Source organism: Lepisma saccharinum, chromosome 7 (assembly GCF_977018435.1).
Source record: "Lepisma saccharinum chromosome 7, izLepSacc3.1, whole genome shotgun sequence".
NCBI classification, from domain to species: Eukaryota; Metazoa; Arthropoda; class Insecta; order Zygentoma; family Lepismatidae; genus Lepisma; species Lepisma saccharinum.
The window spans coordinates 90,421,739-90,434,441 of NC_139235.1; the positions used below are offsets into that span (position 1 = coordinate 90,421,739).

The following is a 12,703-nucleotide window of genomic DNA, read 5'->3' on the forward strand; positions in this document are numbered from 1 at the left end:
GACAGACCTGGGGGGAAAATAAATGTCTGTTATTAATTAAGAAGTGTCTGCTATTCAGAAAAAAGTGTAGGATGTTACACAATGGGATAAGCATATTACAGTACATACTTCACGAACATAATGTTTTTTTCCTACATTCAAGGAACAAAATACTATACTACATACGGTGAATTTAAATTTACTAAAGTGTCCCTACATACATTACAAATTTCAAAAAAGAAAATACAGTACACATAGTGTAATCCTTTGTTAAATTACTGCATTCAAAATGACACACTTCCCAAGATAACCACAAAGAATTCTGTATACTGTCTGCACTTTTAAAAAGAAATATTTTCGGTGTAACATGAAACAATGCACGCAAGTTTGAAATACTGGCCATTGTTGTGTCGAATTCCAGGAATTGCGACAGTTTCCTTTCAGGCTGTCTGTTACTAAGAAGTTTTATTTGCGTTGGGGAGGTAGTTTTCAGTGTCCACGTCCATTATTGAGAAGTAATATTGCCATTAAACCCCATGTAATTCTGCCGGGGAATTTAAAAATGTCCGTAATTTAGAGATGTTCGTTTTTGCAGACTCCACAAGACACGGGTAATTTGTGTTGAAATTACAACTGATTCACCTCAACTCTATTATAGACCCAAGTGTAAAGGGACTTTAATTTTTTGGTTTCTTTTTTTAAAATCAATCTTGTTTTCCCCACAATGTATGATAATGTCCATATACTTTACAGGAGCGTAAGCAGAGATCGCGACAATGACAAGACGAGGGATAAAGATAAGGACAGGGAAGTAGAACAGGAACCAGATAAGGACAAAGGTCGAAGGAAAGAACAGGACAAGGACGTGCTAGAACATCGTCACCCTCCTCCAAACAAAGGTGGCATCCTTGTTCTCCCGACCCCACCAACTCACCCTCCTCCAGCCCATGGCATTACTTCAATTTCCAACGTGCAAGACCAAGATCAAGGGTTCCTTGTTAGGGGGCACCCCAGTCACGGAGGACAGAGGCAGCTTTTCGACCCCAACAATCCTAACAAGCCTATCATTGTTTCAACAGGTGGTCGTGCTCCTGTTGCCCAACCAAGGTAACTTGAAAATTTTGTTCTTGGATAAATACAAACAAATTCTCTATGTATAGGTGATGTTTAGAGCCACACATTTATTTGAATAGAAGATTTAAGATTTTGGTACAAAAACTTGGCATATTTGAGGATCAAAAGTGATATATAAAATGGCATTTCGGTGTTAAAATTCTGAATAAAATCCTAAATTTGATTTAAAAACTATACTTATCACATAAAATAACACTTTGCTTCTAATAGCACAGTTATATAGTTATCAGAGTATTATATTTATTCCTGTGTAAAGGAGTCCATTTTTGCTTCTTAAATATTTACAGCAGAATTGATTAATTTTCCATGATTTGCATAACTCGCAGGATAATTCAGACCTCAGAAGGTGTCGTGTTGGTAAATAAACCCTAAATTTCGTGTTTAAGAGTATATTTCGCATTTTGTAGTTCATTTCGCATCATTTCGTGACAAAACGTGGTAGCAAAATGCATCTCACACCTTTCAAAAACCTGAAAAATTAACACTATAATGTGATATTTCACATTTTGTGTTTTCGTCAAAAACTTAATATGCATGCCCCTAGTGATCCTCCATATTTCAGTGTCGTAAATTTAATTGGTTTTTCAGGTTAGAATAGGGTATCCCTTCAGTAACAAAGGTTACAGCATCTGAGTCAGACATGGTAGTTCGTCACGGCTTTGTTTGTTTCCGGGTGGTGGCAGTTCCAATTTCTCCTGTCTGGCAGCACTGTCTTGGCTTAAGTCGTGTACTGTGCTTTCTGCTGGCAGTTGTTCTGATGATGCACTACCATCTGTGTCCCAGACACTGTACGTGGTGAAGTAGTTAGCACATCGTTCTACATGAAAAACTAAATATGCTGACCAAGGCAGAGCACGAGTGGTGTAACTCCATTCAAGACCATTTTTGAGAAAAAGAAAGCACATTTAAAGTATAACTTAGTGCTATGTTTGACTATGAGCAAGAATTTGAAACTTATGAGATACTTCACAGTAACTCCATTTCCACAAAAAGTGGAGTTACGTCACTTACCTTAGACATGCCCCAGCTAATAGGTTCACAGTAATTAACAAAATGATTATGTGCTAAAGAAGATAGAAATAAATGTTAATCTTCATTTTTTGCTATGAAGGTTTACTTTGGCATTTATTACCTCTGTATTTTATACAGGGTGTTTCAATAAAATGTGTTTTTTAAAATGCAACCAAGCAGATACTTTTTTCAGTGCGATGAGCACAGTAATTTCAACCTTACACGTTGCCATTTGTGAAACAACCACACTCACTTTCATGGTTTCAATTTTAAGTCTGGCAGGTGACCTTTGATGACATTCCATTCGAGCAGTATGAGAGGGAGATCAACCATGACATATTCCAACAACTGATTAGAAATGCTGCTGATTTCCATATGGATGTTGTTTTTTTTTCAGCTCAATGATCTGTGGCTGATTTACAAACACCTTGAGTTTCTGGTGCTCCACACAGTGAGTAATCAGAAACAATGTCATCTGGTGAATTAACCGGAAACACTAAAATGCTGTAACAGCAACTACACATTGTGATTGGCCAAAAGTGGCAGAAATGCGACAGTAATTAACAAAAATCTAATCAAGCAACTGCACATCTACTCCAAACTGGTCAACTTTTGGACTTGCCACCGAAGTTCCCAGGTTTTAATCCCAGCCTGGGTATGGTTACTATTCTCCCTTCACCAATTTCATCTAATAATCACACATTCTTATTGTCGCATTTAGCTAAACAAGGGTGAATAGCGATGCTAAATAACAAAAATATAAATATGGATCCTTTGTTAAACAAATCACAAGTCAACAAGGGTTGCCAACATCATGAGGAAATGTTCCCTGCTGAAAACAGAAACCAATTTAATTGAAACACCTGGTTTTTAAATTATACGAGGTTAATTACAATTTAATGAGAAGTTAATTTCTTATGTAATCTCGGGAAAAAAAGAATGGCCAGCTTGTAATTCAGGCTTGAAACTTATTTAATAGTTACATCTTATCTACAGTGTACAATAAGGTAACTGTAAAGTAACTTAGTTACTTTTCATAGTAATGGATGTCATAACTGTAACTCTGTTAATTTTCAAAATTAACCTGTTAGGGAGATTTCACACCAAAGAGACAAGCTGCACGTGGCAAACGACACTTGTTTCTTTGCTCAGTTCGCATGATGATACCGATATAATTGCATTAATCAGTTTATTAGTTACCCTAAATAAACTGAACAAGAGACATTTATGAAAATCACGTAAAATTTGTGCAAGTTATTGAAACTCTGTAGAGGCATGTTGTGCATAAGAAAACTTAGAAATCATGTGCACTGACCACAAACTGTATACACTAGACTTTCTGGCCTGGATAAAGCGAAAACCTAAACCTAGAGCAGTAGTTTTCAACCTTCGTGGAACCATGTCCCGGTATTTTTTTTTCTTAAAGTTAATGCCCGAATTCCAAGAATTTTCCTTGTAAATACCTTTCCAGTATTTAAGCTTTTATACATGAATTAACATGTATCCATGAAATTAAATATTGATAAATAAACTCTGGCGTAATCATAAAGAGTAATAGTAGTTTGTGTAGGATTGTTGACAAATATAAAAATATGGAAGACAAAGCGGTAATGTCATTTTGTAATTAAGTGATTTCACGTTCGATACCCAGTAGAGGAACATAATGGTGCAGATCCCACTTTAAACTATAAGCCTGGTCCTATTTGGACTTATAAGAAATGAAAACTCTCAACTTAAATATGAAATTGGGATTATGTTATTTGTCAACCACTTTCAGCAGAACCTTTCGCAGCTCAGTATAGTTGATATGAGGGCCCAGTACCGGGTTGAGAAACAATGCACTAGAGTACTGTATGCAAGCGGCACGTACAACTTACCATATCTCTTCAGCTCGAAAGGTTGCCTTGATTACTGAGGATTCATGTGTCGCTTGCAGCTTGTGGCATGTCACATGATACTTCAGTGTGAAATCTCCCTTAAACGTTGCACAAGCAGGTGAAATTTAAATATGTCATAAATACGACTACAAATATGCTCCTTATGTTATGTTAACATAAATTTAATATGGCACATGTATTTATACGATCAATTAAACACTATCATCTTGTTCACAAAAGCTATAAATCTGGTTAATTAACTTTAAATGAAAAGCAGGTCACGATAAAAATATTGCATGTTCAAAGACCTACATAACACTTAGTTTTATTCATGTTCATTTGGTATTTTTATATTTACTAACTCAAGAACCTGTTTATTTAGGGATAATGAACACCATTCACATGAACTTCCATCCTCTGCTGTGCCATTTGGCCATTTTCATCCTGCATTCAGTTATGGTTACCCAAATGTGGCCCAGTTTCCGGAAGGAGGTCATTCAGGTCATTCTTCCTATGTGATGGACCAGTTTGGCAACACAAGGCCCAGTTGGTATGATCCATATAGTGAAAGGTCAGTGTATTATTATTATTATTTGTACTGTAGTTGCAAGGGTCTAGTCATATCAACTTTGTGTTGAATGCATTAAACCTTTACATCCAAAATGAAAACTTATAGTTATATAAAAGTTAAATCTCAGTTTCACGTTAAGATTCCAATTTAACAATGGGCTGTAATTAAATGGGCCAGTAATTAGTGTTTGGTTAGCTTTTATAGTATTTTCCTTATTTAAATCCATAATTTTGAATTATTATATACTCCATGTATGTACTTTCTTATAATTTTAATCCATACGTTTTATTTGCCAACAGTTTTCGATCAGCTCGTAATCCACATTTGTTACTCGATGTTGAAAGGGCTGACATGGAGTTGCAGTGGATCATTAGTGCAGGAGCTATCATGACTGAATGGAATCGGGTTGTGTTCATCAGGTAGGAAATTTAATAATTTTCCACAGAGAAGTTTCTTGTTCCATAATTATGTTTTGAAAATGGACCGTGTTCTCAAAATGTAATAATCTGACAAACTGATTGGTCAGTTTGTTCAAGAATCTATATATAAAGAAAATACCTAGTCTTGCCATAAATACTGTTACACACTATTTTGTGAATAAATTGAATGTGGTTTCAGATTTTTAAATGGTCTTTTAATATGTTACGCTTACATATATTACACACAAAAAAAAAAATCAGTTTTCAAAATGTACACTTTCCACCCTCACACAGGCTAGAAGTCTCCTTGGCCAGCATCTATTGCAGCACGGATGGTCTTGGTGGGAAACTCCGCCCCTGCTGCTATCAAGGAGCGCTTTTAACTCTCAATTATAGGGCGCCTCTTCTTGCAGACAGTCCCCTCTACCTCTAGGCACACTTTGTAGTCCAAGATTCATTGCAAAACATTGTTTGGTTCAGGTTGGTGGCATCTCTGATTTTTCGGAAAACTCTCACAAACATCTCAAGAGTTTGAAGCATACACCCTTTCATTTTGGCGGTTAAAACTTTATTCAGTGGTGAACAATTTCTTATCAGTGAAGAGAATCCTGCAATGCCCATTGGCAATGTACCGCTGCAGGAGCCGTCTCGTTTTCAGTTCCCTCTGCTTCTTCACTTGTATCGTCAGGAAATTTCCAGTACTCCACCGGTAAGCTCCAATTCCAAGGTCTTCATTAAGTACCCTGAACATTGATTGATGTGAAATGTTCAGCTCCTGTGCCATTATCACTTGCTTTCGGATGGGATTTCGGCAGATGCAAGCTTTCACTGCTTTAACAGCTGCAGCTGTTCATACGGTGTGAAGTCGACCAACTCTTGGGCGGTCTTTCATGCTACCAGTATCAGTGAATCTCTGGATTGTCTGATACACAAACTTTTTCTGATCTTCGGGATTTTTAGGGGCTGGAAAATCTCAGTGAGTGACTTCCCAACCAAATGCAGAGCAATCATGTCTACTATGTTTTCATATTCGCCCCACTTCATGCTAAGCACAAGAAAATACACGCTTGCTCTTTCACAGCTGAACACACAATGGTCAGGAGTGAACTTCAGCACAAGCATGGTTCATGAGCCTGACTACCAGATGTACAGTCCAAGCCGAAAGTTTGTAACAGTATTTATGGCCAGACTAGGTATTTAAATACTGATTTAACAATTTCTGATTAATACCCATGAGTAGAGGCACATATTTTTGGCAAATAAAGAAGCAAAATTTCTGAACAAAAACAGAGTCAATTTCGGGTTCAAAAGCAGTAAATAAAATTTCACTGTTATAGCGGTGAAAAAGCAGTATATAAAACGACATTTTGGTTTTAAAAAATGTGAATATAATCCCAAATTTGATTTAAAAACTGCACTTACTACACAAAATAACATATGTAATAGCACATTTATGTAAGTGGGCATTTGCCTGTAGTGTCATTTCTTTAAATAAATTAGGGATGGGACCGATTAATCGGTACTCTATCGGTATCGACCGATATAGGCATATCAGTGTATCGCTAAAATTAACGATTATTTTACCGATCCGATATATCAATAAATATCTGATAAATTAGTATAAAATTCTGCCATTTTGTTGTAATTTTTATGGATAATCTCCATGCTCTAATTTCTAAAAAAGTAAATGTCTAAATATGCAACTTCTCTTGCACTGCAGTCACATTGAAACAATTTATTAAATGAGGTCGTCAATGAACCTTTCAGGTTCTTCAAGGACCACTTCTAATTTTATATCTGATCGGTAGAATATCGGTTATCGGTATCGGTAAATTTAATATCGGTATCGGCGGAAATTTCATATCGGCCCATCCCTAAAATAAATCAATAAATAAATTAAGTTTATTCCTGTATAAAGGTGTCCATTTTTTGCTTCTCAAATATTTACAGCAGCATTAATCAATTTTCCGTGAATTGCATAACTCTCAGTATAATTCTGACTTTCGAAATTGTCATGTAGGTTAATTGACTCTAAATTTTGTGTTTAAGAGTGTATTTCGCATTTTGCAGTTCATATCACATTATTTCGGGACAAAACAGGGTAGGAAAATGCACCTCACACCTTTCAGAAATATGAAAAATTAACATTACAATGTGTTATTTCACATTTCGTGTTGTCGTCAAAAACGAAATACGCATGCCTTTACCCATTAGCATTGTGCAGTCGTTCAGTAAACAGAGCTCCAACCTTTTTCCTTATGGTCTGTCAACACATTTGCAAATGTAATACAAGTTACAGAGCATGCATAAACCTTTTTATCACTTACTAGGACAGTGCATCCTTACATGGAAAATTTATGAGGGTATGTGCTTATGTTCTATTTCAATGTTATTTTGAAGTTTTTCAGGCTTTTTTTGATCAATTTGCAACCTGTTAATTTCCAGACAGTACCTGCAGAGGTGCCTCCACATGCTGCTCGTAACGGACTTGAAGTTTTGCCAGGCTGAGAATGTGGAGCAGCATCTGTGGAAGATTATGTTCTACAATATAATTGAAGTCTTGAGGAAGGGGGTTGCTGAGAACAGGGAGAACAGGGACCACTACAAGAAGACTATGCTCACTGTGATAGAAGAGGTAAGAGAGTAAAGATTGGTTAATAAAGTCCATATTTTCTGTGTTCATGACTGCAGTGTGGTTTTATTTTGTTATTGTTATTGCATTTTGGGGGATACACTGCAACTTTCCAGTAACATTACAGATTTTTTTAGCTCATTTACAGAGATTAGAGTGTTGCATGAAGAGCATTTCACTCGAGCACCAAATAGTTCACACAGACAACTCTAGATAGCATACAGAATCGAGAGCTTCTTCGTTTGAGCGAATAACGCTCGAACAGGCAAAACAAGCAGTATACTCTCTAAGTCAAGTAGTATTTGTATAACTGCAATTTGTCTGGTAGTGGGCCCCCAAATATGGATTGTGAAGTGAAATACGCAGTGAAATTGAAACTTAAGTCAACGTAGTCATTGTCTAAATGTTAAAATGTAGTTAAGTCTATGTTACCAATACAGTGATATATGGAAATGAAACAGATAGTTGTGGGCTGTTGGATATGTGCCAGGATGGATATTTTACATCATATGTGTCTACGATTATTGTCACATTAAAATGATATTCCATTGTAGGTGCTTGAGCGTGGAAAGCTCAAGCGAGTATGAGAGAGCGAAAGTGGCTCCATGCAGTATTCTCATATGCATTCTTTTGTAATTTTTCCTAATCTAGTAACTATTATGAGCACTGACTCTTCATAATTGCTGGAAAGTTTATACATTTTAATTCGAAGCTAGAGTTCATTAATTTTTTAGTACAAAATGAAAACATATGGTGCACAAATGGAAACACACAGTACTGTAGTGCCACCCTAAATTTCATTAACAAATTCAGTTCTGGCTTCTTCAGTCAAGGATTGGGACATGGAAGGCCTTACAATGTCTTACATCATCATTGTCATCATCACCACAGTTTACTTCATCTTCACCATTACAAGAGTCTGTCATATCATTTGACACAATCTCAACAATCTCTCCATCTGGGCGATCTAGTTCATTTGCAATAACTTACTTTTCTAACTTTGCATCCGGGCATGGCCTTGGTTCGAAGAAATATTCTCTCATTTCTTGCTTAAAATCCATCATCAATCTTGCGAGATTACTCAATGTAAGCGGGATAGCTTCCCCCCTTTCAGATTCAGACTCATGCTCCTGTTTCGAGTATTTTCCACACCCTGTTCTTAATGCTTTAAATTCTGTTCATTATCTTCTAAATATTCAGTAACCTGATTAGCTTCAATAAAACTAGACATTCGTGCTTGCTCCCTCGTTAGAACCATGATTGTGACTAACAAAATGAAATTACATAAATAACCCTGTAAATGCCTACAAAAGATACTATGATTAACAAACCTCACAAGAAAAAAGTTAGAATGACACACACAACATAACTGTTTTTAGTGGATTTTCCCCCTTAACGAACAAAAAAATGCATTATTTAAGGAAAATAAATATTTAAGAAAATTGGCCAAATTATATGCCTGAATGCAAGAAACTTCCCTTGAATCTTAATAAAATTTCATCATTCCAGTTGCCTGGGTGGCTTGACAAAGGAGTAACCGCAAAATGAGTTTGAATATTAAACAAAACATGACTGATGCTGGCTACTAAAGTTGCTACTGATATGAAAATAATGTAATTTTACTGACAAAATTTTGAACAAAGAATAACGAATTCAGCTTTAAGCTTAATCATAGGTGGTAATCGTTGGGTGCCATTTGTGGGGGTCAATATGTAAAGAACTTAACATGTAAATAGATTATTATTGATAAAAAAAATTATATATGCAATAACCTGGCATAGCACATACAACACAAAAATATGTAACTCTTATTTATCTGTTATGGCCATAAGCAAAGTTTGTAGGGATCCCTTACATTTTGTTACTTATGGGGTGCACCATACATAGAATCACTTCCATATCATGTCTATCGTCACTCACGCACTGTTCTTCCTTCATATGAAGAGCGAGGGGTTGAGTCTATGATCTGTTGTTGGAGGGGATAAGGGAGCACTGGTCAGGGCTGTGCCTTCCTCTAGGCTGGCTGATGTTTTTCCTGCTTCAAACTTGGAATGCCCTTAGTCCTCTCGGCCAGGGTGGAGTGGTATAAATCTATATATCCCACTCACCATTGCCATCTGCACAAAAGTCGCACTTCACTTACTCGTTTTCCAAAGTGTCCCCCTGCATCCCTGTATGCAAATACGCAAAGTTTAACCACACTTCGAAATACACACCCTCACTCCTGTCACCTCTATCTTGTGTCACGTTCTTCCCCAAAGATGCTAAAACTTCCCCTGTGTCCTTTCAATGTTGCCGGTTTTTTAGCCTTGTCCAGTGGCTCTAACATACACACACTAATACACCAGAAAAAAGGAAGAAAAAAATAACAAAAAGAACACCCTAGCCAGTGTGAATTGCCTGTGGGGTGCGGTTCTCCCTCTCACCATGCCAAGCAAGGGACTGGGTGCGACTTTAAAATAAAAGGAAATCCTATGAACTTCTAAGTGATAAAAGAAAACGAACAGTGAAAAAATATATAATAAAAAAATTGAAATTTAGGGTGCCACTACAACAATAAAGAAAACATGTGTTACCTTGATAACAATTTGATAATCGTATTAGTATAAGGTGTGAGCTACACTTTAATTAAAAATTAGTTTTACAGATGAAATGTGTACTTGCTTTTAGTATGTTCATGCATTGTTTATTGGTGGAAATGTGATATCTTTTGCTGTAAATCTGTACATTAGCTTTGTCGTATGTATGTATGTAGCTAATGTTGTTACGTTAATGTTTTACAGGGTACTACATTCCTGGAAAATCTGCTGGAATTGTTGCAGCAGACATACAAGTTTCAACTGGAGACGTACCTCGATCCACATAATATGCCAGCCAAAGGGTTAGGGTATTTAGGACTGGCACTGGTTTCAGCTCAGAAGATTTTTATATTTCTGGGTGACCTGGCCCGGTACAAAGAACAGGTCAATGAAACTTCAAATTTTGGGAAAGCCAGGCAGTAAGTTTATTGAACTAGTACTTTCTAATATGTGTGGGTAGATAAACAGAAGTGGTTGATTTTCAATCTGCCATTGAATAAAACAAAAAAAAACTGACCAAGCCAGAATTTATTACAAAATATAACACTATAAACGTGACGTTTCAACCTTATAACAAGAGCCTTCCTCAGACTCTGAACCAAATTGTAGTGTGTTACGTTTATAGTGTGTTCTTTTGCAATAAATGCTACATGTTACGTTGGTCAAATTTTCAGTGTTTTATTAATAGGAACCGGATTTTTATGCACTAAAAAACTTGAAAATATGCATGCATTTATGGAGAAAAAAACTTGCAAAATATGCATTACAATATGCACACAAAATTTTCATTGAGGGTGTAAAAACTGATTCCACACAACTTTTTGACCAACAACTAAAACGTTTAAATCACATTACGTACATGTAATTTTAATGGGAAAAAAAGGGGGGACTACAAAACATGCAGTAGACGAACTTTTACTTGTTAGGAAGAGGACGTGAGGTGCTCACATTCAATTTTCCAAGGTTTCAGATTCTCTTCTGTTGCAGTTTACAATGAGGAGATATTTTACGTTTTCCAGTGTCAGTCGTCTTCTGTTGCCTTGTAAGATGTCCTTGTAGCAGGAGAAACATCTTTCCACCTCACAGGAACTTACCGGTGCATGTTGGAAAGCAGCAATTTGCTCCACTGATAAGGACTTTGTCGCTAAGGGTCCACTGTGTTTACCAGCTAAAATTTCTTCAATGTCACAAATTTCTTTATACCCTGGGTTTTTTGAAAGTATGCTGTACACTTTTTCCTTCACTGTTTCACCAACTTTTCCAGGAACCGAATTTAGTTTAGAGATGGTAGTTTTGAAAACGTTCAGCAAATCACTTAGTGAAGAACTGCTTTTTTCAAGAGAGGTAGTGCCCGATGGAAGATGGGAGAAATGAGCTGAAATGAAGGCAAGATTACCTTCTATGTCTGCATGCTTTAATACTTCTTGAGCAATCTGAATCGATGCTGCACTATGGGGATCAAATGTTCTAACAATATCCCTACCCCGTTTCTAAATGTTCAGCATAATAAATTACAGCATTGAGCCATGTGTCCCAGCAGGTTAAAATTGGTTCTGGTGGAAGTGGTGTGTTAGGAGCTGTTGTTTTGAAGACTTGTATCCTGTAAGGAGCTTTAATAAACATTATCATCACCGAAGACACCAACTTGTCAACGAGCTAAAATCTTGCACATATAGTTTCTGCAACACGGTGCAACCCATGTGCAAGGCAAGTCACGTGTATCATATTTGGAAATATAACTTTGAGAGCATTACCGGCTTTGATCATGCAACTAGCAGCATCAGTTACGAAGAGCAATACATGCTCGTACTGAATGCCATTCGGTCAAAGTAAATTCATAGAATCAATGAAAATTGAGGAAATTGTAGAAATCTTTGTGGTTTGAAATTGTTCTATAGCAAGGAGATAATGAATTGATTGCTCATTCTTATTAAGAAAACTGTACAATATTTGCAGTATAGCGTCCTTCACAATCCTGTGTTTCGTCAATTGATACCCACACAAAGTTATTTTCAATCTTATCTCTAATGTTTTCAATAGTGCGATCGTAACACTGCTTCACAGTTCTTTCGCAAGGTAGATTCGTCTGCACTGGCAGTGTGAATACTTCTGTAGAAATTTTTTTACATTAGTATTGGTTAGCTTCCATAGTGTAATATCTGCAGCTAAAAATGCTTCACACATTTCAAGTGAGAACTGTGAAAAACTATTATTAGAGCACTCACCTATCAGTTTTTGAACTGGAGCACGTCTCAAAGACTTCAATTTAATATGTTCTTTGTGTTTATTAGTGTTCAGGTGCTTAAGGATTTGAAATCGTTCGAAAACTGTTTTTTCACACGCTTGGCAATAAAGAATTTTGCCATCACTAATTAACATTTCTCCCTTGAACTTATCCTGATACTGTTCCAGCTTAGATTTTTCTCTTAACTTCACTTTCGGCATTGCAGAAAACTGTTTAAAAAAAAAAAAAAAAAAAAAAAAAAAAAAAAAAAAAAAAA

General features: G+C 36.4%; 1 protein-coding gene across 1 annotated transcript in view; it reads left to right on the forward strand.

Annotated features, from left to right (window-relative positions):
* Smg6 (Smg6 nonsense mediated mRNA decay factor) overlaps positions 1-12,703 on the forward strand; it is a 187,987-nt gene that overhangs the window by 25,924 nt on the left and 149,360 nt on the right. Inside the window, exons 6-10 of the mRNA XM_083125593.1 lie at positions 733-1,086; positions 4,384-4,572; positions 4,872-4,991; positions 7,437-7,626; positions 10,407-10,621. Coding sequence (XP_082981719.1) covers positions 733-1,086; positions 4,384-4,572; positions 4,872-4,991; positions 7,437-7,626; positions 10,407-10,621 — 1,068 coding nt within the window. The remainder of the gene's footprint in view (positions 1-732; positions 1,087-4,383; positions 4,573-4,871; positions 4,992-7,436; positions 7,627-10,406; positions 10,622-12,703) is intronic.